We start from the raw sequence: 22,370 nt of genomic DNA, 5'->3' as shown, positions 1-22,370 counted from the left end.
ATCCAAATGAATGAAGTTATAATGATGGAATTTCTGAAATAAGCAGGTGAGTGTGACAACAATTTTGAAACGACAAAGAGAGAGAGAACCTTCTAGTTACTACGAAACCATACTAACTACATGCCCAGTCTTACCTATGTGTGAACTGATTGTTGCTAATGTTCACATTTTTTTTTTCTTTCCAGGGAACTGACAGAGGTCATTGATCTTTCTAGGTTTAAAAAATTAAAATACTTATGGCTTCATCATAACAAGGTAGTGTTATATTTTATCTTTCAATTACTAAAATTAAACTACTATCTTAATTTTATGTTCCTAATAGAGCTAATCTTTAAAAGTATTTATTTTTTGCTTAAAATTTAAATTCAGCTAAGAAACCAATATAAAACACGTATATCTGGTACATATATGTCTGGTGTGTATATATATATGTGTGTATATATATATCTGGTATACATACACATATACACACAGGAGATACCTTGAATAAGGACAATCTGTGAGGTGCTATCAAATTGCAATTTTACTTTTGTCTCCCATGTCCTATCAAATCCACTTAGTGGAAGCTATTCCTACTTAGGCTCCTGAAAGAAAACCCAGGCAGCCCCATAACCTTTTTCATCTCTCTTAGGTAATACAAAACCTTACAGCCCATTGAGTCATAGTCATAGTCCCAGTTCATAAATGAGAATATAATAGCCAACTGTCAATCTTCAATAACAAATGAGATATGCCCCCATCTATATCCAGCTATGGCTGACTGCAGATGGCCACTTGCCTTCTTTATTAACTAGAAAGCCATGGTTGGCTGTTTTCCTTCCTTCTTATCTCCACTTCAGCCTTCTCCAGGTTTGGTATGGAATGGGGTGGTGTACTGGTAGGAAAAAGGCAAGGGAGAAGCAAAGTTCTTTGCTTTGTACCCTGTAGTACTAACAGATGTTCAAAATTGATCGTTCCCTTTATGGCTTATTCAGAAGTTCCTCTGCTAGGCCTGTCCAACACTGACTCCTCTTCACTGGCCACTCCTGGCTCACCTCACCTTTATCCCAGGGCTACTTACAACTGAGAGTCTTTTGGCCTTGGCAAATCACCCTCATGTGCAGAATCCCTTATACAATGCCCTAGGTCAGCATACCTAGTCCTCAGACTCACATATGTTTGTCCTGCAATCAGAAGCCAAGAGGGTTGGTACCTCCCAGTTGCTACCAGATGTGGTTTGGCTCTGTGTCTCCACCCAAATCTCATCTCAAATGTAATCTCCACATGTTGAAGGAGGGATATGATGGGAGGTGATGGATCATGGGGATGGTTCCCTCCATGCTGTTCTCATGATAGAGAGTCAGTTCTCACAGTATCTGATGGTTTTTAAAGTGGCCCTTCCTCCATTGCTCCCTTTCTCACCTGCCACCATGTAAGATGTGCTTTGCTTCCCCTTCACCTTCTGTCATGATTGTAAGTTTCCTGAGGCCTTCCCAGCCATGTGGAATGGTGAGTCAATTAAACATGTCTTCTATATAAATTACCCAGTCTCGGGTAGTTCTTTATAGCAGTGTGAAAATGGACAAACACAGAGAATTGGCACTGGCAGAGTCAGGTACTGCTATAAAGATAACTTGAATATGTGGAAGCAACTTTGGAACTGAGTAGTAGGCAGAAGTTGGTGGAGCAGTTTGGAAGGGCTCAGAAGAAGACAGGAAGACATGGGAAAGTTTGGAATTTCCTAAAGACTTGTTGAATGGTTTTCACCACAATACTGATAGTGATATGGACAGTGAGGTCCTGGCTGAGGTGATCTCAGATGGAGATGAGGAACTTATTGGAAACTGGAGTAAAGGTCACTCATGCTATGCTTTAGCAAAGAGACTGGTGGCATTTTGCCCCTGCCCTAGAGACCTGTGGAACTTTGAACTTGAGAGAAATGATTTAGAGTATCTGGTGGAAGACATTTCTAAGCAGCAACATGTTCAAGATTTAACCTGGCTGATTCTGAAAGCATTCAGTTATATGCATTCACAAAGAGATGATCTGAAACTGAAACTTTTATTTAAAAGGGAAGCAGAACATAAAAGCTTAGAAAATTTGCAGCCTGACCATTAGGTAAGAAAGAAAAACCCATTTTCTGGGGAGAAATTCAAGCCAGTCACAGAAATTTGTATAAGTAACAAGGAGTCAAATGTTAATAGCCAAGACAATGGGGAAAATGTCTCTGGGGCATGTCAGAGATCTTCAGGGCATCACAGGCCCGGGGCCCTGCTGCTCTGTGCAGCCCCAGGACTTGATGCCCTGCTTCCCAGCCACTCCAGCTCCAACTGCTAAAAGGGGCCAAGGTATAGATTGAGCTGTTGCTTCAGAGGGTGCAAGCCCCAAGCCTTGGCAATTTCCACATGGTGTTGGGCCTGCAGGTGCACAGAAGACAAGAGTTAAGCTTTGGAAACCACCTAGATTTCAGAGGATAAATGGAAATGCCTGAATGTCTAGGCAGAAGTCTGCTGCAGGGGTGGAGATCTCGTGGAGAACCTCCACTAGGGCAATGCAGACAGGAAATGTGAGGTTGGAGCCCCCACACAAAGTCCCCACTGGGGCACTGCCTAGTGGAGTTGTGAGAAGAGAGCCATCTTCCTCCAGACCCTAGAATGGTAGCTTCACCAACAGCTTGCACCATGTGCCTGGAAACGCCACAGGCACTCAATGCCAGGTCATGAAAGCATCTCTGGGATTATACCCTGAAAGACCACAGGGGCAGAGCTGCCCAAGGCCATAGGAGCCCACCCTTTGCATCAGCATGCCCTGGATGTGAGACACGGAGTCAAAGGAGATGTTGGAGTTTTAAGATTTAATGACTGACTGCCCCACCTGGTTTCAGAATTGCATGAGGCCTGTGGCCCCTTTGTTTTCGCCAAATTCTCTCCTTTGGAATGAGAACATTTACCAATGCCTGTACCTCCACTGTATCTTGGAAATAGCTAAATTGCTTTTCATTTTACAGGTTCATAGGTGGAAGGGATTAGCCTTGTCTCAGATGAGACTTTGGACTTGGACTTTTGGGTGAATGCTGAAATGAGTTAAGACTTTGGTGGACTGTTGGGAAGGCATGATTATGTTTTGAAATGTGAGAAAGACATGAGATTTGGGAGGGCATGAGATTTGGGAGGGGACAGAGGCAAAATGATATGGTTTGGCTCTGTGTCTCCACCTGAGTCTCATCTCATATTGTAACACACACACACAGAGCCAAAACTTATCCTCAGTCACAGTGTGCGACTTCCGTCAGAAAAAGATGAAAATCATCAGGCATGGCAAAAGTGACTAATCTTTGTTTTTAGTGTGTGTTCCTGTGGTGTTCAATGGTGTCTAGTTTGGAGGGAAAGAACATGTACAAATGTCTAGAAGGGAGAGGTATAATTAGGAATTTTATAATTTTTTTGGAATATTTCTGGGAATGGATATCATCTGACTTCCAACTACTCATTGAATATTCACAAAATGGACTTGCAGATGCATCTGGCTTAGAAAGGGATTGCATGCGCCATCAACTGGTTTACTTTCTTTTGTTTTGAAGGGGTGGGGCAGGAAAGAATACAACAAAAGGCTGAATTTTTTTCTTGTGCTGGATTATTTATATGCAACAAACTATATTATTTCTGTGAACCCTAAATATCTGAGAGAGGTCTCAATCAATTTAGAAAGTTTATTTTGCCAAGGTTAAGGACACGTGCCCATGACAAAGCCTCAGGTAGTCCTGACAACATGGGCCCAAGGTGGTCCAGGCACAGCTTGGTTTTATGCATTTTAGGGAGAGTAGGCATCAATCGATTTTCCACCTGTGGCCTGAAGAGGGCTTCCAGGTCATGGGTAGATAAAAGACAAATGGCTGCGTTCTTTTGAGTTCCTGATAAGCCTTTCCAAGGGAAGCAATCAGATATGCATCTATCTCAGTGAGCAGAGGAAGGACTTTGAGTTCTGTGTCCTTTGTCCCCAAAGAATTTCCTTGTGGATAAATTGTGAGAGAGCTGTGTAGCTTTTTTTTAAATCTTAGTAGCTATCTTTTTTAGGAATAGAATGGGAGGGAGGTTTGACCTAAGTAATTCCTAGTTTGATTTTTCCCTTTGGCTTAGTGCTATTGGGATCCTGAGATTTATTTTCCTTTCACATTTCTAAAATCACTATCACTTAATTTGTTCTTTATAAAAGAGACTAGTTTAGTCCATGTAGTACTGAAAGGATTTCTTACCCAAAACAGCTTTTGAGTGGTCATGGGATAAGTAAATGAGCTAATATGAGTTTTCTTATTGATCAATAATTGACTGTGTGCTAAGCTACCTAAGTATTCATACCCCATCAAAAATTAAAGTCTTATTCAGATCCCAAACTCTATAGGCATATTAACTATTATAATATTTCGTCAAAGTTCACATATAAGTGTTAATTATGCGTTTTCTTTAAAATCTAGATTATACTAGATTGACCACTAAGAGGAAACTGTGCCACTGTAGGAATGATATAGAGATTTGTGAAAAACATTAACCCTGAGATATGAATATATTTAGAGTTATAACACACACATTGTTAAGAATGATCTGAATTCCTGACCAGCATTATTCTTACATTAGTGAATATTTTAGCTACCCTCTATCAGGAAAAAATTAAGGCAAAAGGAGTAAAATAAAGGGAATGCATTTTTTTGTTTATTCACTTATTCAATCCACAATATTTATTGAAGTATATGAGGTCATTATTTGTTGTCCACTCATGTCCATTTGTTCCTTCTTCCTGTCCAACAGAATTTGGGTTTGAGTTTTGGTACATACTCCTCCTCCATAATACTTAAGTAGGTGGCCCCACCCAGGTCCATGGGTGGATCCTGAACTGTCTAAGCCAACCAGAATAATCCCACTCTTCTGGTGAGTGACTAGTCAATGAACAGGTATCTAACCCAACTGTAATAGAGACAAGGGCACGTTTGCTGGGAGGTTCCTGGGAGAGGCTTTCTTATTCCTAAAAGGGAGTACTAGAAGATTACTTTTGCTTCTGGATATTTTCTTACCTGGATATGAATGCAGGAACTAACTATCCTATGAACTTGATGAATCCAATACTTAGAGAAAGGCAGAGCCGGGAGATTCATGGAGATGCCAAGACTAAGGCTATCACAACTTCTGCGCTTGGTGATATGTGAGACAATTAATGAAATTTCTTTATTTGCCAATTTGAGTTGGGCTTAAAAGTTACTTGGAGCCCAAAGCGTCCTACTTGGATACAGCTTATTCTGTACTTGCATTAGGCTGCTACAGAATTTAACAATAAATGTGATGATCCCTGCTCTAGTGATAAAATTAGGAGGGGTAAAGGGAGTGGCTCTGCTCCTAGCAAGTACACTGTATTTGCTAGCTGCCTGGAATGAGACAACACAGTTGTCTTTGAAGGCAATGAATGTAATTTGGTAAATTTGAAGCCTATTATGCTGGAAGGGTGCGTATTTCTTCAAATCATTATCTAGTGGGTGATAAAACTTGAGCTTCTGGTCCAAACGTGAACTAGCTGATGAAAATGCACAAGTTTATTTCTAAGGACCTCCAATGTCCTAACTTTCCTAGGTTTGCTTTGGCAACTCTACTTCTTTCATTATGCTCTGAGGGCTTGTTTAGCTTCATATTGCATAGATATTCATTAGTGCTGCATCTCCTCCTTATTGAGATCATGTTTTCCTAACACGCGCTGACATAGTTATGGGAGGCAGCTGCTCTTAGGTCTAAAGTCTTCCTTCCTCGTTTCATTCTCTAACAAGTCTGACCCAGAGAATTTTAGGTCCACGAATTCAGTCTTTCCAGCCTCTCATGAAAGGTTGAGTTTGGCTCAGATAAATGACCTAAGTGACCTATATTTTACACAATAATTTATATGGCACGTATATATAATCACCTATCTTTGCTCATTACTTCAAAAATTTTCTTTTATGGATGTCCAATAATGACTATGCATTCATAATATTGATGCCACAATGTTAATATCCTTCTGTTTCTGGAAGTACAACAGTAGCTTGGTATATTTTATTTCGTCTCGATGAAGAACCTGTCTAATGCCTCACTAAACAGCTATTCAAAATGGAATCTGGGTTCCTGCTGTGCAGCAAAAACCAATAGGTAACAAATTTTATAAATTCAGTTTACATAAAAAGACACTTCTGGCAAAGTCATTGTTTACAAACATCATTATATAAAGAATAATTGAAATATTTATAACATCACTCACACTGACTAGAGAATGGTCAGATTGGAATAAATGCTTTAACATTAGGACAAATACCTAATGCATACAGGACTTAAAACCTAGATGACGGGTTGATGGGTGCAGCAAACCACCATGCCACATGTATACCTATGTAACAAAGCTGCACGTTCTGCACATGTATCCCAGAACTTAAGGAAAAATAAAATAAAAATAAAGGGTAAATGTTTTAAGAAATGTCTTAGGCTCAGTCTTCTATGCTGTTATGATTTCCAAGCTCCTAGACATGAAGCGCATATTGAGAATTCAGCAAATAGCACAAATATATGTATTTTAGGAAGAAATATTGGTTTATAAAATTAGCAAATCATACTTTGAAAATTGAAATAATTATTTTTAATGTGCTGTTACAAATATTTGATAAAGAATTATTTGAATGGCCATACTTTTTCGGTAGATTTACAACATGCTTTGTATCATGGAATTTCTGTTGGCCTCTTTAATCAGATTTATTTGTTTATTAAGTTTGGGTATATGTATTTGTTTATTCATTTATACATACAATACCTTGTTCCAAAAACTATTTAGAGCAGTACAAACTCCAATCTGGGATGTAAGAGCCATTAAAAAAACAAAATGAATTAGCATACATTCCATATATTTTGGGCTCTTATGTGTTTCTGTTACCTTAGGGCAATATTAATTATATCCTTGGTGTCAACTTTGTTGAAAAAATTGTATTTTGCTCCATATTTAAAAACTTCTTTTAAAAGCAAATAAATATAAATAACCTAAATAATACTTCACTGCATGGTTGTGAAATTTGAAGATATGTACAATACATATCTAGTTATGGTTTTTAATGATTTAACCCAAAAAACCCCTATTTTTGGAAAGAACAGGTGCAAATATTTTAGTATGTTGGAAAAAAGAGGGGAAAACATGAGAATGAAAGTCTGGATTGGTTAAAAATAGTTACTTCTGAATATTTTTAAGGTATAGTCTGTGTAAGTACTGTATATATTTTAAACTAAGATAGAAAAATGCATTGTTTTAATTTATTGGATAAGAACACCATAAAAATAAACTTAGAAATTTTAAAAGTACATTGAAATGTTTCTTTTTTAACTCCTATATAATTCAGGGTATATTATTAAAATGCTTCCCAACTAATGTTTCACGTTCTATGTAAATTTAGTGCATATTGGAATTTCAGTACTAAACATACAATAACATACCCTTTTAATTAACACATAAGTCCAGAATTTTTCAGAATTTCATCATGTCGTTTAATCACTGGTCTATGTATGCATCTTTGCCCCTACGGTTTTTCAACCTTGCTGCTATTGTGATAATTCTTTTTTTATTTTTATTTTTTTTTTTATTTTTTTTTTGAGACGGAGCCTGGCTCTGTCGCCCAGGCTGGAGTGCAGTGGAGCTATCTCAGCTCATCGCACGCTCCGCCTCCCCAGTTGACGCCATTCTCCTGCCTCAGCCTCCTGAGTAGCTGGGACTACAGGCGGGCGTCACTACGCCCGGCTAACATTTTTGTATTTTTAGTAGAGATGGGGTTTTTCACCGTGTTAGCCAGGATGGTCTCGATCCCCTGACCTCGTGATCCACCTGTCTCGGCCTCTGAAAATGCTGGTGTGAGCCACCGCGCCCGGCCTGACCTGGATAATTCTTGGTGGTGGAGTATGTCCTGTGCATTTTGGGGTGCTCAGTAGCATCCCTGGCCTCTACCCATTAATGCCGGGAGATGCTCCCCAGGAGTGGCAAGCAAAAATATTTCCAGATATTGTCAAATGCTCCCTGGGGGGCAAAACTCCCCCCTACCTCCACTGAGAATCATTCAATACAGCAGCAGAGTGATCTGTGGAAACCTAAGTGAAAACATGTTACTCCTCTGCTCAAAACCTCTGATGGTTTTCTGCTACATTCAGCCAACTTCTTATAGTAACCAACAAGGTCCTACACACATCGGGCCTCTGGTTCTCTCTCTGGCCTTATTACCTGCCATCTCTCCCTGGCTCATTCTGGTTTAGCCACCCCAGGCACTACACTGTCTCGGGATCTGTGCACTGGCTTGTCCCCAGTGCTGTTCCTACAGATATTCCAGTGGCCCTCTCCCTCCCTGTGATCAACAGTCTGTTCAAACATTGCCTCCTCCATAAGGCCTACTCTGTCCAACCCCACTAAAATGTAACACTACCTCACTCTACCACTTCCAGTTGATGGCAGCGGCAGGCCGTTTGGAGCAGCTGCTGACATTACACCAGCTGCACCAGGGAGGTGTGGACAGTGGCAGCAGTAGCAGCTGTGGGAGCAGCAGTGGTACCCCCCATCCAATTGTACCACCTCCACCCTCGCACAGCCAGACAGGACCCGCTCCCAGGCCCAGAGCCTCCAGTGTGACCTTAACCTCACTCCTTGCCATATCTTGGGAACCTGTGATTACCCAGCTGAAGACACAGCCAGGAAAACATGGAGGGGAGGTGGAAAGGTCCTGGAGCCCAACCCTGGGGGACCCCACCAGAGCCTGCCACCCTGGGAGCAGTGTGGTTGGGCACGGAGTGGGGGGAAGAGAGGGGTCCCAAAGCAGAGCTGGGACTGGGGTGGTGCCATATTCCACAGAGACGGTGGGAGCTCCCCAGGCACAACTGCAGCTGCCCAAGCCATGGCTGCAAACTGGGTACCCCGGTGCTCTTGGGAGCTGGGAGTAGGCAGGAGCCCCATCCTCCCAGGCATAGCTGCAGCTGCCCAAACTGCCACTGTGGATCCACGCATCTCCCTGCACCCAGGAAGGCCCCTCTTATACCCACAGGCTCAGAAGTGCCTCCTCCTGCTGTCTGGCTTCTCCCTGCTGTCAGCACCCACTCCGATAACAGAGCAAAGTTGAGCCCTAGCCCGGGAGCTATCACAACCTGGCTGGGGGTACACACACTCAAGCAATGCTGGTATGCCAGCCCCCTGCCACCTCGGCCCCCTCCAGACTTTGGGCACCAAGAAGTGTGGGAGGGAGGCTAAAGAGGAGCTGAGGGCAGCTGGGCACTGACCTGCAGGTGCCCCTTGACATGAACAACCTGAGCTCCATGAACAGTGGCAGGAGGCACACAGGCTCCTGGGCAGGTGGCAGGTCCCTGGTGAGGCCCCGCCTTCAAGTTAGAGAGGGCCTAAAGGCTGAGGGCTGGGCTTTCAGTCCCATGGACCAGAGTGAAAACTTGTGGTACATTTTCCAAGCCTGCCTGTGGCTGCCCATGAACCAATCAGCAAGCACTTCCTCCCCTCTAAGGCCCATAAAAGCCCTGAACTCAGTCAGACTTGAGGAGACAACAGGATGACCAGCTGCAGAGAGGAGCTATCTTCTCTGCTGAGAGCTGGACACTTGTTGGGGCACCCTTGCTATGGACAGGAGCTGCCCACTGCAGGTCTTCTCTAAGATGTTTTATTGCTCAGTAAAGCTACCCTTTGTCTTGCATACCCTCCAGTTGTCTGTGTAACTCATTCTTCCTGGATGTAGGACAAGAACTTGAGACTCACTGAATGGCGGGGCTAAAAGAGCCATAACACAAACAGGGCTGAAAACACACCCCTTGCCTGCCACATTGTGGGTGACAAGAAGGAGACAAGAGAGAAGGAGAGAAGAGAGAAAGAGAGAAGAGTTGAGGCCCTTTGGGAAATCCACACCTAGGAGCTCCCCAAACCAGGGCTGTGACACCCTCTTTAGGGTTCTGCAGTTCCTGGCATCTTCAAACTTCTGGATACCACACCACATTCCCGTGTCAGTCGTGGAAGTTGCTTATGACACACCTGGTCCAACCACAGCCTCACAGGAAGCTGGCGCCCATGCCAACCCCTGGAGCTGCCTGTCCTGCTACAGCCGACTGGACCCCACACTTGCTCACAAGCCCCTCAGTTCTCTGTGCCTGGCTCACCCTTGACAGGCATGGGATCCAAGCTGGTAGCAGGAGCTGAGCACAGCCTTCCAGGCTGATTGGGTAGAACCAGCCCAGCAGGCCAGAGCAAAACTCAGGTAAAGGCACCACTGGCCATAGAGGTTTCCGGCTGGTGAAGCAATACCCCAAAGATCCCACAACACCATCTCCAAGTTTCATTTTTTTCACATAGCACTTATCAACTTAGGTCGTAATATATAATTTACTCATTGTATGTATTATTTATTTAATCTTTCCCTACTACAATAAGAGCAGAGATTTTTGTCTATTTTCTTCATGGCTGTTCCCCCAGAACTTAGCACGGAGTCTGGCACATAATAGATGCTCAACAAATGTTTGCTGAGTGGAAGAATGAGTAAATTAAAAGTCTAATATTTTCTCATAAATACAATATTTTCATTTTGTCAGTGAACCCAAATGGCGTGTAATTAGTCACCACTTATAAATGTCAGGAGGGCAAGTTGATAATATTTTGTTTAGTATTTTACTTTTTGTTCATTTGAAAATGTCAGTTTCTGTTCATTGGACATCATGGCTAAGAATATTTCTTTGCATGAGTACTAGTTAAGTTAACAGAAATTCACATGACAGAAGCATGCTTTGGCCAATTTAAGCAGAAAAATAATTTATCAAAAAGATATTGGATAGCTATTATGGAGCTTGACAATCAAGTTCAGAAAGTTCTCAAAATCAAAGGGAGCCATGGTCAAAACCATGTCACAGAACTACTTTCCACAAACACTGTTTGTGGAAAAACAATCAACAATAGAAGCAGTGGCTTGTACTGTTGGTGTCACCAGCACCAGCCACTGGACACATCCACTGTCACCACTGCCACCATTTCCACTGCTATGGAAAGCAATATTTTTTCTCTCCATCTCTACCACCACCAGAATTAACTTTCAACTGTCTCCGCTTCTTTGTATGACTAGTTCTTGATTAAAAGTTCAGAGTGGGTGCATCAAGGTCATGAATCCATGCCCTACCTGCCAGAAGTCTGGAAAAGCAAATATCTTGTATAATGGGGTGTAGTTTCTGATTGCCACCAAGACTTATTAGACAAGAAATCCTTGAATTGTGGGGAGGAGTTTTAGATGCTACACAGCCAAAAAGGTACAAGTGTATCCCATCTTTTATTAATGTTTAGAAAGATAAAAGTAAAAGGAATAGTACTAATATCTGCATTAATGATTCCTGTTAGAGTACCAGGAAACGATAGTTGTTAAATTAACAGATGTTTTCAGGTGAGGTGGCTCATGCCGGTAATCCCAGTACTTTGGGAGGCCATGATTAGAGGGTTGCTTGAGTCCAGGAGTCTAAGACCAGTCTGAGAAACATAGTCAGACCACATCTCCATGAAAATTTTTAAAATTAGCCATGCATGGTGGTGTGTGCCTGTAGTCCCAGCTACTTGGGAGGCTGAGGTGGGAGGATGCTTGAGTCCAGGAGGGTGAGGCTACAGTGGCTGTGATCGAACCACTTCACTCCAACCTGGGCAACACAGTGAGACCCTATCTCAAAAAATAAAATAAAAAACAATGTAGAACTGAGAACTGGAGTATCGCAATGGTCCTATCACTAACCAGCTAATAATATATAGCAAATCACATAATATCTCTAAAACGATGTTCTTCTTAGACAATATGGGATATTTATTCTTTCAGACTGCTTCCGGGGTTGGCATGAAAAATAAATGAGATGACAAGTGTAAAGTACTAATCAAAGAAACTTGCACACAGTAGTCACAGAATAACCAGTAAAACCCAACCTCCTTACTCCTTTTCTTCATGTTGTTCTTAACATAGCTATATAAACATATAATATTAGTTGAAAGAATTGGCTAATTCTCTAAGTTAGCAAGGGTTGTGCACATCTGCCCTCACTTGTCATTTCCCAGTTGCAACAACTTTCAATTCTTTTCAGTGATCTTTTGTTACTTATCAGCTTTTCTCTAAGTCACTTGCTGGTATTGCTGCTACTTCTTGATTTTTCTTTTCTAGAAAATAGCTATTGAATTTTCACTAAGGAAAAGAGCATTTAATTCTTTCTCTTTCCTGCCCTCACTTCTACCACACACATGCATACTTTCCATTCCCCATTCTCCTGATGTGGTTGTATTGTAATTTTGGTTAAATCAATATTCACTGGTATATTGTTATGACAAAATATGCTATTCAGAGCTAAGCCATGTATTCAGCTTTATGTTTTCCTTGATTATACTTCCTTCAATTCCCTGGAGTTTATATTTGTTTGACTTTTTTGTGAGCTTTTTGTTATGAACTGAATTGTGTCTCCCTCAAATTCATATGTTCAAGCCCTAATTCCCAGTCCCTCAGAATGTGGCTGTATGTGGGAACAGGGCATTTAAAGAGGTGATTAAGCTAAAATGGGTCATTAGGGTGGGACCTAATCCAATATGACTAAAATCTTTATAACAAAAGGAGACTAGGACAAAGAAAGCCAGAGACCAGACACATGCACATAGACAGAGGTCACATGAAGACACCAGAACCAAATGGCCACCTACGAGCCAAAAACAATACACTTTTTGACACCATTCTTTATATTGATGACACTATTTGAGTTTAATGGACGTCCCTGTGATGTTATGAAATATATATTTAGTCCCAGTCCTGATTTCCTGGCATACAACTCCCCACATCCTTGGAATCTTCAAAGTGATAAGCATCTTTTCGTGTGACTGATGGTTGGCAGCTCCCAGGCAGCTTCAGGATGGGGGCTGGTCATCGAAAACACTAAGGCAAAAGTAGAAGGTTGGGACTTCTGCTTCCCAGGAGCCCTACTTCCAGGAGGGGAGAGGGCCTGAAGGTTAAACTGATCACCAATGGCCAATGATTTCATCAATTATGCCTATGTAACAAAGCTTTCATACAAATCCTAAAATACTGGGTTCAGAGAGTTTCCAGATAGCTGAACACATGGAAAGTCCTGGAGGGTAGTACCCCTGGGGAGGGCATGGAAGCTCTGCATCCCTTCCCCCATACCTTGCCCTATGTAGCTCTTCATCTGTATCCTTTGTAATATCCTTTATTTAAAAAAAAAAAAAAAAAAGTAAATGAAAGTGTTTCACTGAGGTCTGTGAGCCACTCTAGCAAATTTCAAGTCCAGGGAGGGGGTAATGGGGACCCCAATTTACAGCCAGTTGGTCAGAAGCACAGGTAAAACAACCTGGGGCTTGCAATTGGCATCAGAAGTGGGGGGGGGGGGGGGCAGTCTTGCGGGATTGAGCTCCGAACCTGTAAGATCTGATGCGATCTCCAGGTAGATGGTGCAGAAATTCAACTGGAGGACACGCACTTGGTGTCTGCTGCATAATTAGTTGCTTGCATGGCATGGTATGTGGGGGTAAAGCCCCACACATTTGGTCAAAAAAGTCTTCCGTGTTGTGTGTGAGAGCAGAGGAGAAAACCTGTTTTTACAACTCAGTCCCCAAAACTGATTCATAAGCTAATAATAATGAGTTGTTATGAAGCATAATTTGAGGAACATTCAAAAGTTTTCTCAGATTGCACATATGTATTCAAGGATGTTAAAGTCAACAATTAGAGCATCATTGATTATAATCTTCTAATTTAAAAGAAATACCCTGAGATGGCTAATGTATTAATCTGTGGGGAGAATATAATAGTTTACCTCTGGAACACGCAGAAATGGGACTCCAGAGCATGTGAAAAGAAAGGAAGTGTGCAGAAAAAGAGGACATTGGGATGGTCAGGGTTAAGAAGATGCCAGGAGGAGAAAAAGGAATGCTGAAAAAAAGAGTGGAAGAAGCCAAGAACAAGTGTAGTTACTTATGCATGATGTTGCTTAGTGCCGGTGTTGGATCTTCTTTTTAGTTTGGATTGATTGGTGACCATATAAATCTATCTAGGTTCTGCTGAAAAGTCCTATAAAAAACATAAGAACACCACGTAAGAGGTGGGGAAAAGATAGGACAGTGCCTGGAACTCAAAACTAGCTTAAGAGATGGCAGCCCGGTTAGAGCAACTGTTGAGAAGAACCCAGAAAATTTGAGAGGTCAAGTTAGATCAGGTGGGTTTGAACAAGGCAGGCCAAGGCTCAAACCAAGTCTGAGAATGAGCTGAGCTGGACAGTTCAACTTCCCGTCCTGAACATTAGTAAGGTGCAGTGGTTTCCAGCAGGGACTGTGGAGCCTGGGTCAAAGCCTACCCAGTTCCACCATGTACTAGCTGTATAATCTTGGGTAAATTACTTAACCTTTCTGGGCCTCAGTTTCATCATCTTAACAAAAAACTAGCCAGGTGAGGTGGCGGACGCCTGTGGTCCCAGCTACTTGGGAGGCTGAGGCAGGAGAATGGCGTAAACCCGGGAGGCGGAGCTTGCAGTGAGCTGAGATCCGGCCACTGCACTCCAGCCTGGGCGACAGAGCGAGACTCCGTCTCAAAAAAAAAAAAAAAAAAAAAGATAATAATATACTCCTTCCTCATGAGTCTGTAGTAAAGATTAGTAAGGCAGCATTCTGTTTATTTTTACAATTTGAAAGTTTTCAGAGATTATTACATTTCTTCTTCTTTCCATTTCTGGTCAAAATTTTTGGATGCATTTTAGACACCTTTTGGGATTATTGTTGAAATACTGGGAATAAATTGATGCATCGAATATTTTCCAGTGCTCAATCTCACAAACTAATACATTTCAACATACTTCCAAATTAGTAACTTCTGGACGGTTTAGATAGAAGTCTCCCCAAATTAAAGAACTCCGTTATGATGTAATACATGCCAATGTTTGGTTTGGGAGTCAGATAGACTTGGGTTTGAACATTCACTCTGCTACTACTTACGATCTCTGGACTTTGAGAAAGTTGTTTAACTTCTCTGAGCCTTGGTTTTCTCCTAGGTAAACTGGGGATATGGGGGTCAAATAAATAACATTGGGCTTTTGTTAGGATTATATTGTATGATGTCTGTGAAAACATCTAGCTTAATGCCCAGCTCATAATAAGCACTTAATACACATATTTTCTTCTCTTGCATCTAAATCAGCAGTTGTCAACTGGGGGTGTTTTTGCCTCCCAGGGGACATTTCACAATGTCTAAAGACATTTCTGACTGGGATGTGTATGCTACTAGCATCTACTGAGTAAGAAGCCAGGGATGCTAATGTACAACCCCAGGGCAGCCCCTATCCCATCAACTCCAACGAAGAATTACCTGGTCCAATATATGTGAGTGCTGTAGAGATTAAGAAACCCTGAATTCTTCCTTAATTTTAAATTCATGGTGGTATACATTTGTGCCTAGTAGTACCCTAGTGATTACCTATATGTATTTTACATTAAATATAAAAGCTCCAGCTCTATAAAATTAATACTAATGGTTAAATAATAGTCATCTATTGGGCACTTGCTATGCTCCAAGCCTAAGCTAAAACATATGATTTGTGAAATGCGACACTAAATATAAATCCTACAGCAATCCTGAGAATTGGTAATACAGATTTCTCTAAACGGATAATAATAACAACATGTTATGGCCAGGCGTAGTGGCTCACACCTGTAATCCCAGCATTTCAGGAGGCCGAAGCGGGCAGATTATCTGAGGTCAGGAGTTTGAGACCAGCCTGGTCAACATGGGGAAACTCCCATTTCTACTAAAAATAAAAAAGTAGCAGGGCACGGTGGCGCAAGCCTGTAATCCCAGCTACTTGGGAGGCTGAGGCCAGAGAATCGCTTGAACCCGGGAGGTGGAGGTTGCAGTAAGTAGAGATTGCACCATTGCACTCCAGCCTGGGTGACAGAGTGAGACTCCATCTCAAAATAAATGAATAAATAAATAAATAACATTTTATTTTAATAATAACTGAGTATCAGGACAATAGCCTGTCTTATAATGTTCCTGACCTTAACAACTTGCTATCTTGCAATGTATATTGAATTCTACCTTGAAATACTCCCTCAATTTCCTCCACTTCTTTCTTCTCCCGCCACCATTACTCCATTTGGGCCACTACAAATTCTTCTGAATTAGGGAAACGCCCTCCTTATTCATCTCCTGCCATTGTACTTACTATCTCCTGTAAATCGGCCATTTTCTTTCTAAAATCTAATTGGGCAATAACATTCTTCTAAACAAGATCTTTTAGTAGCTCCCTAAGGTCCTCTTGATTTGGCTTTGACTCCACTCTACCTCCCTTCACTCCCCCTCACCTTCACAAACAACACACTCCTATAATCCCAATAATCATGGTCCAAGGATGTTAATGCTCGTGGGAAAACTATGATTCTATAACCAAGGTCAAACTGTGGGGTTTATTAGTGTTCTTCCTGTGTTAATGAGCAATGCAAGAGAAATTAAAGTCTCAGCTAATTAGTAATGTTCTATTAATGTGTGGTTGGCAGGTAACTGGAAGAAGAGAGAGGAAAAAGTCATGATTTCTGCTGGCGTTCTTTTCCTACATTGATGTCATGTGTGGCTACTATTAAAGCAGGGAGTGGTGAGAGGAAGAACAGAAGGCAGCGAATTGCTGCCAGGACGCCAGTGGGAAAAGTTAGAAAGCAATAAGGAGCCAACAGGGACACTCACCTTCTGGCTTTGAACGGTTTCTCCTACCCTGGGGAAACACGGCTTCTCTCATGACTAACAAAACCTTTGGTGAAATTACTAGTGGTCCTCCAGAAGGAGTGCTGGCATAATTTGGTGGAGATGAGTCTGCGAACAATCAGATGAACAGCACAGGAAATCCCTTTTATAGCTTCGTAATTTGTGAATGTTGCCAATATAAAAACAAAGTAAACAAAATTCCTCAAAGAAGTTAGTTTTCAAACCTTAAATACAAATCTAAAAAGGCTTTTCTGAGATTTGAGAGGGGCATGAATAAAATGTCCAATAGGCCGGGCGCAGTGGCTCAAGCCTGTAATCCCAGCACTTTGGGAGGCCGGGACGGGCGGATCACAAGGTCAGGAGATCGAGACCATCCTGGCTAACGCGGTGAAACCCCGTCTCTACTAAAAAATACAAAAAAACTAGCTGGGCGAGGTGGCGGGCGCCTGTAGTCCCAGCTACTCGGGAGGCTGAGGCAGGAGAATGGCGTAAACCCGGGAGGCGGAGCTTGCAGTGAGCTGAGATCCGGTCACTGCACTCCAGCCTGGGGGACAGAGCGAAACTCCGTCTCAAAAAAAAAAAAAAAGACAAAAAGTCCAATAAATCCTCACTAAGTCAGATGGGTTGGGATCCTTTTTCTGAATCTGTTCATCAATGAACAAAATATTTTTATTTAACTAATAATAATAGTTCCTGGACGGACGTGGTGGCTCATGCTTGTAATCCCAGCACTTTGGAAGGCCAAGGTGGGTGGATCAGCTGAGGTCAGGAGTTCAAGACCAGCCTGGCCAACATAGTTAAACGCCATCTCTACTAAAAATAAAATATTAGCCAGGTGTGGCGGCATGTGCCTGTAGTCCCAGCTACTTGGGAGGCTGAGGTAGGAGAATCACTTGAACCTAGAACCCAGGAGACGGAGGTTGCAGTGAGCTGAGATTGTGCCACTGCACTCCAGCCTGGGTGACAGAGTGAGACTCCATCTCAAAAAAAAAATAAAAATAAATAAAAATAAAATTAAATATTTCCTATGATAAGCTTTAGAAAACATACAAGAAAAAATTTACCATCAGGAACATATATTTTTGTATAGATAAAGTACTAAATACTTGATCAATAACTCTTTCACGAGGATCTTTTCCCTGCTAGATCCTGTGTTAAATGGTAAAGTTATCATTCTTACATTTAACTTACCTGCAGTTCTTAGAACATAACTGCTCCTCCTCTCTGGCTCTACCATGTCTCATCTTCACAATGCAAATACATCTTTTAAATTTGATGGATGTTATGGAGTCAATATTTAAAAAAAAAAAATAGCAGTTCTCCTTACGGGGTACCAGAATGATTGCTGACATACAGTTTAGCATTGAATACCCCGTATTATGTGTACAGTACCTAATGGTTCATTTGAGGAATTTCGAGAGAGTACTTTTTACTATTTCCATTCATATGAAAATTTTGATTCTAACCTTAAAAGTAAAATGTGACTTCTTCACTATATTGTTAGGAGAGTAGGGAGGTAGAAAGGATAAGGTGCTGAAGAAACATGGTTCCTTTCCTTGAGGAACGCACAAAACTCTAGTGTTCAAGTGATTAACTGTACAAGTCAAAATAAGCATATGAGAAGGTCAAGAAAATGGAGGTTCGTGAGCATAGGAGTTGTCAGGAAAGGCTTTGTGAAAAAGGATGAACTCTGAATGATGAACCGGATTGTACTGTGCCTTGCCCTCTAATTGCAGATGGTGGCTGGTTGAGCTGTTAGTTCTGGGCCTGATCTGGCAGAGCTGCCTCTTGCGTGTATTCAGATTGCAGAACCCATAGCTAAACTGAGATCTGTTTACTAGAGGGGCAGAGAACCTGAGAAGAGGAGATGGTTATAGACGAGGCCGTAAAGAAAGAGTCCAGGATTAGACCATCACTCAGGAAATCTGACTCGAAGTGCTGAAGCAAGTAGAAGTTTAGAGAAAATAAAGTGCGTCAAAATAGGGCACAAAGACAGTAGTAAGGTACAAGGAGGTCAAACCTTGGTTTCAACTGATTTCTGCAAGTGAAACCTTACTGTGGCTGTCCACTCACGCACGGTTTAGTATGCCTTGCTGGCCTAGGGCTAATCCTTAAAAATAACTTCAAGTGTACCAAGAAGAAAAGACGCACAGACAAAGGGAAATCATGACCCCTACAGATGCAGAAATGGCCTCAGCATAAGGAGAGAGCCCTTGGCACGTGATAATATTAGGTGGCGGATATGTGATGTCGGATCCGATGAGACTATAAGGAGCAGAAGTAGAAGAAATATTGTTAGCGTGAAAGAGCTAGGCCAGGTTGCAGAGGTTTTGAAAGCCAGGCAAGCGAGTTTGGCTAAGATGTGGTAAGAGAGGTTTAAGTTAGCTAAAAATATTCTTTTTATCACATTCTCCTCAAAGGCAATCCAAATGTAACTTACAGCCAGACCAAAAGGTCACAAATAATAATAGCAAAAGTCAAACTTTTATTATCTTATTACAATTAAATATATTATTTTTGTATATCATGTTATCTATATTTATGTTATATATGCAGTTATTATAAAAAGTATATTGTTCTCTAACTCTCATTTTTAGCTCCATGGAATAACATTTCTAACTAGAAACGATTGTCTGACAGAACTGTATCTAAACAATAATGCAATATTTGAGATAGAAGGTATGTCTTAAATTTTCTGTTGATTTAATAGATTTTCAATTAAGTACTTTCAAATATGGTAATTGCTAATGACATGCAAAAATCTGTTTTAACATTTCTGTTGAAAATATATTAAGGAATCTATTTTTAAATGTTTTAATGTACATTTTATATTAAGAAATGTGCTATTAGATTACTTTTCTAATTTAATATTGCCAGGTGTCTTATTCAAAATTTAAAATAATTTTTAACAAGTATTTTAGACATAAACTAGACAGTGGAAGCAAATTTTAACAATAGTTGGGAGCATTGATAAATACAAAAACTTAATAGTCTTAAGAAATTTTATTGGCAGTATGTTCCACCAGCCAAATTCCTGCTTTCACTCTGAGTTAATTTTATATGCAAAACACTCTCAAAACTGATAGTTTCAAGCCATTCGTAAAAGCACGTGGCATACCATGATCATCAAATACAGAGGTACAGTACAAAACACTTTTCTTTAATATCATATATCATAGAATAAAAATGTCATACATTTTAAGGCCCATCATGATTTCATGCACCACTAAGAAAGAACATCTTGCCAATGAAGCTATGACATGGCTATCAAAAGACACATCCCACTTTCATTTATGTTAAAAATGTAGGAAAATAAACAATTTAGAATCTATGAAAATAATATGAATATTTGGTTTCCAGTTATGTACAGAAAATACTTAGCTATGCAATTTGGAGGAGATGAGTAATTTTTCCCTTGACTAGCATTATAAATCTAAGTAACATTGACAAGCAAAAAAAAAAATCCAAAACCAAAACCAAACAAAAAGAAGGAAACTAAGCCCTCCAAAATCAATCAAACAAACAAAATCATTGCTACATTTTAAAAAGTAAGACAATCTGGTCACGGGGGCTCATGCCTGTAATCCCAGCACTCCGGGAGGCCTACGCGGGTGGATAACCTGAGGTCAGGAGTTTGAGACCAGCCTGGCCAACATGGTGAAACCCTGTCTCTACTAAAAATACAAAAATGAGCTGGGTGTGGTGGTGGACGCCTGTAATCTCAGCTACTTGGGAGGTTGAGGCAGGAGAATCCCTTGAACCCAGGAGGCAGAGGTTGCAGTAACCTGAGATTGTGCCATTTCTCTCCAGCCTGGGCAACAAGAGTGAAACTCCATCTCAAAAAAAAAAGTAAAACAATAACAGTGGAAAGAAATTTACTCTGTATTCCCACATCACAATTAATTGTATGAATTATACCTTATTGTATTCTTAATAATAATTTATAATACATTATTAATAGTTATTCCTTCTTTATCCAGCTATCATATGTTTTCCTTTTTAGTTAGCATGTTAATTAGCATTAAAAATGTTTATTTTTATTTGCAATAAAAAAATTGAAAAAAATGTTTAAAATCTTGTAAAAATATTCTGTTTTTTTCTTTTTAGGCCTGCATTGTTTGCCTTCATTGAATATACTCCTGCTACACCACAATGAGTTAACCAATATTGATGCAACAGTGAAGGAATTACAGGGAATGCTAAATCTGAAGATCCTAAGTAACAATTTGCAATTTTATGTGGCCATAAATTAAAATAGTATTAACATAAGACATTTTTCCATTTATCAAGTTTAAAATTAGAGGAGCAATGTTTATAATTAAGATATTTAGGCCAGGCACTGTGACTCACGCCTGTAATCTCAGTGCTTTGGCAGGCCGAGGCGGGCGGATCACTTGAGCCCAGAAGTTCCACACCAGCCTGAGCAACATGGTGAAACCCTGCCTCTACCAAAAATACAAAATTAGCCAGGTGTGGTGGCACATGCCTGTAACCCCAGCTACTCAAGAGGCTGAGGCGGGAGGACAGCTTGAACCTGGGAGGCAGAGGTTGCAGTGAGCCAAGATTGCGCCACGGGACTCTAGCCTGGGCAACAGAGCAAGACCCTGTCTCAAAAAAAAAAAAAAAAAAAATTAGATATTCCTGAAAGTAAGACTAGATCTTATTGTCTTTTAAGAAATGCTTTCGAGAAAACAACAGAAAAATTTTTGTGTGTGAAATGCTATCTATCACATGTCTAATGAAAATGACAAAAGTAGCAAGAGGATTTACATGTTTAAATTTATTTTGGGTTTTATCTCAAAAGTAAGTTTTAACACATATTATATGATTCCATTTATATAAGTGTCCAAGTAGGCACATCTATAGGACAGCAACACTGAGAGGTAACTGTTTTTAAATAGATGAGCCTTGCCAACGGCCAAGGAATTGGGGGTTGTGACAGCCAGAGAGTAAAGGGTGTGGGGTTATTTTTGGGGTGATAAAATGTACTAAAATTGACTGTGGTGATCAGTTGCATAACTTTGTGAATATACCACAAACACATGAATCATATGTTTAAACTGGTGAATAGTGTGGTACATGAAGTATATTAATAAAGCCGATACCAAAAAAAACCAAAAAACAAAAAAAAAACAGAAGACTTTTTAAGCTTTCAACTGGATAACCTGGATAACCAGCAAACTTTATTCATATATATTGAATCACACCCAGTAAGGAACTAACCTATTGAAAAGAAGTGTGAGATGAGTCAAAAAAATAAATAATACACTACTCCTACTCTCAATAAGCTTATGGTCTTGAAGGGTAGATAAACATGTATACAACCACAATACAAGATAAAGGATTCTGGGTGTACTAAGGTAAAAGACTTGCAGATCGAAGAGGAGGTTTTCAGACTTTAGAGTTTAGAGACCTCTTTATAATAATGTAATGCAATAGATATATTTTTAAATTCCTTTTCTATTCATTTCTCAGAATTGCCTGAGACAGTATTTTGAATAGTTATAAACTAGTATTGATGGTGAAGGTTCTAATCAGATAATCAGATCAATGTAGAGAGAGTTACTAAAGTTTCCATATGTTTTCAGTGTTGTCAGTTATATGT

The 22,370-nt window shown here is 40.6% G+C and overlaps 1 protein-coding gene across 1 annotated transcript in view; it reads left to right on the top strand.

Annotated features, from left to right (window-relative positions):
* The window catches only part of LRRC72 (leucine rich repeat containing 72), a 49,030-nt gene that overhangs the window by 10,896 nt on the left and 15,764 nt on the right, over window positions 1–22,370 (top strand). Inside the window, exons 3-5 of the mRNA XM_007981980.3 lie at window positions 186–255; window positions 19,363–19,444; window positions 20,873–20,983. Of these exons, the coding sequence (XP_007980171.3) occupies window positions 186–255; window positions 19,363–19,444; window positions 20,873–20,983 (263 nt within the window). The remainder of the gene's footprint in view (window positions 1–185; window positions 256–19,362; window positions 19,445–20,872; window positions 20,984–22,370) is intronic.

This window comes from Chlorocebus sabaeus, chromosome 21 (genome assembly GCF_047675955.1).
Source record: "Chlorocebus sabaeus isolate Y175 chromosome 21, mChlSab1.0.hap1, whole genome shotgun sequence".
In the NCBI taxonomy this organism is placed as follows: Eukaryota; Metazoa; Chordata; class Mammalia; order Primates; family Cercopithecidae; genus Chlorocebus; species Chlorocebus sabaeus.
This window is presented reverse-complemented; position numbering and strand designations above follow the sequence as displayed.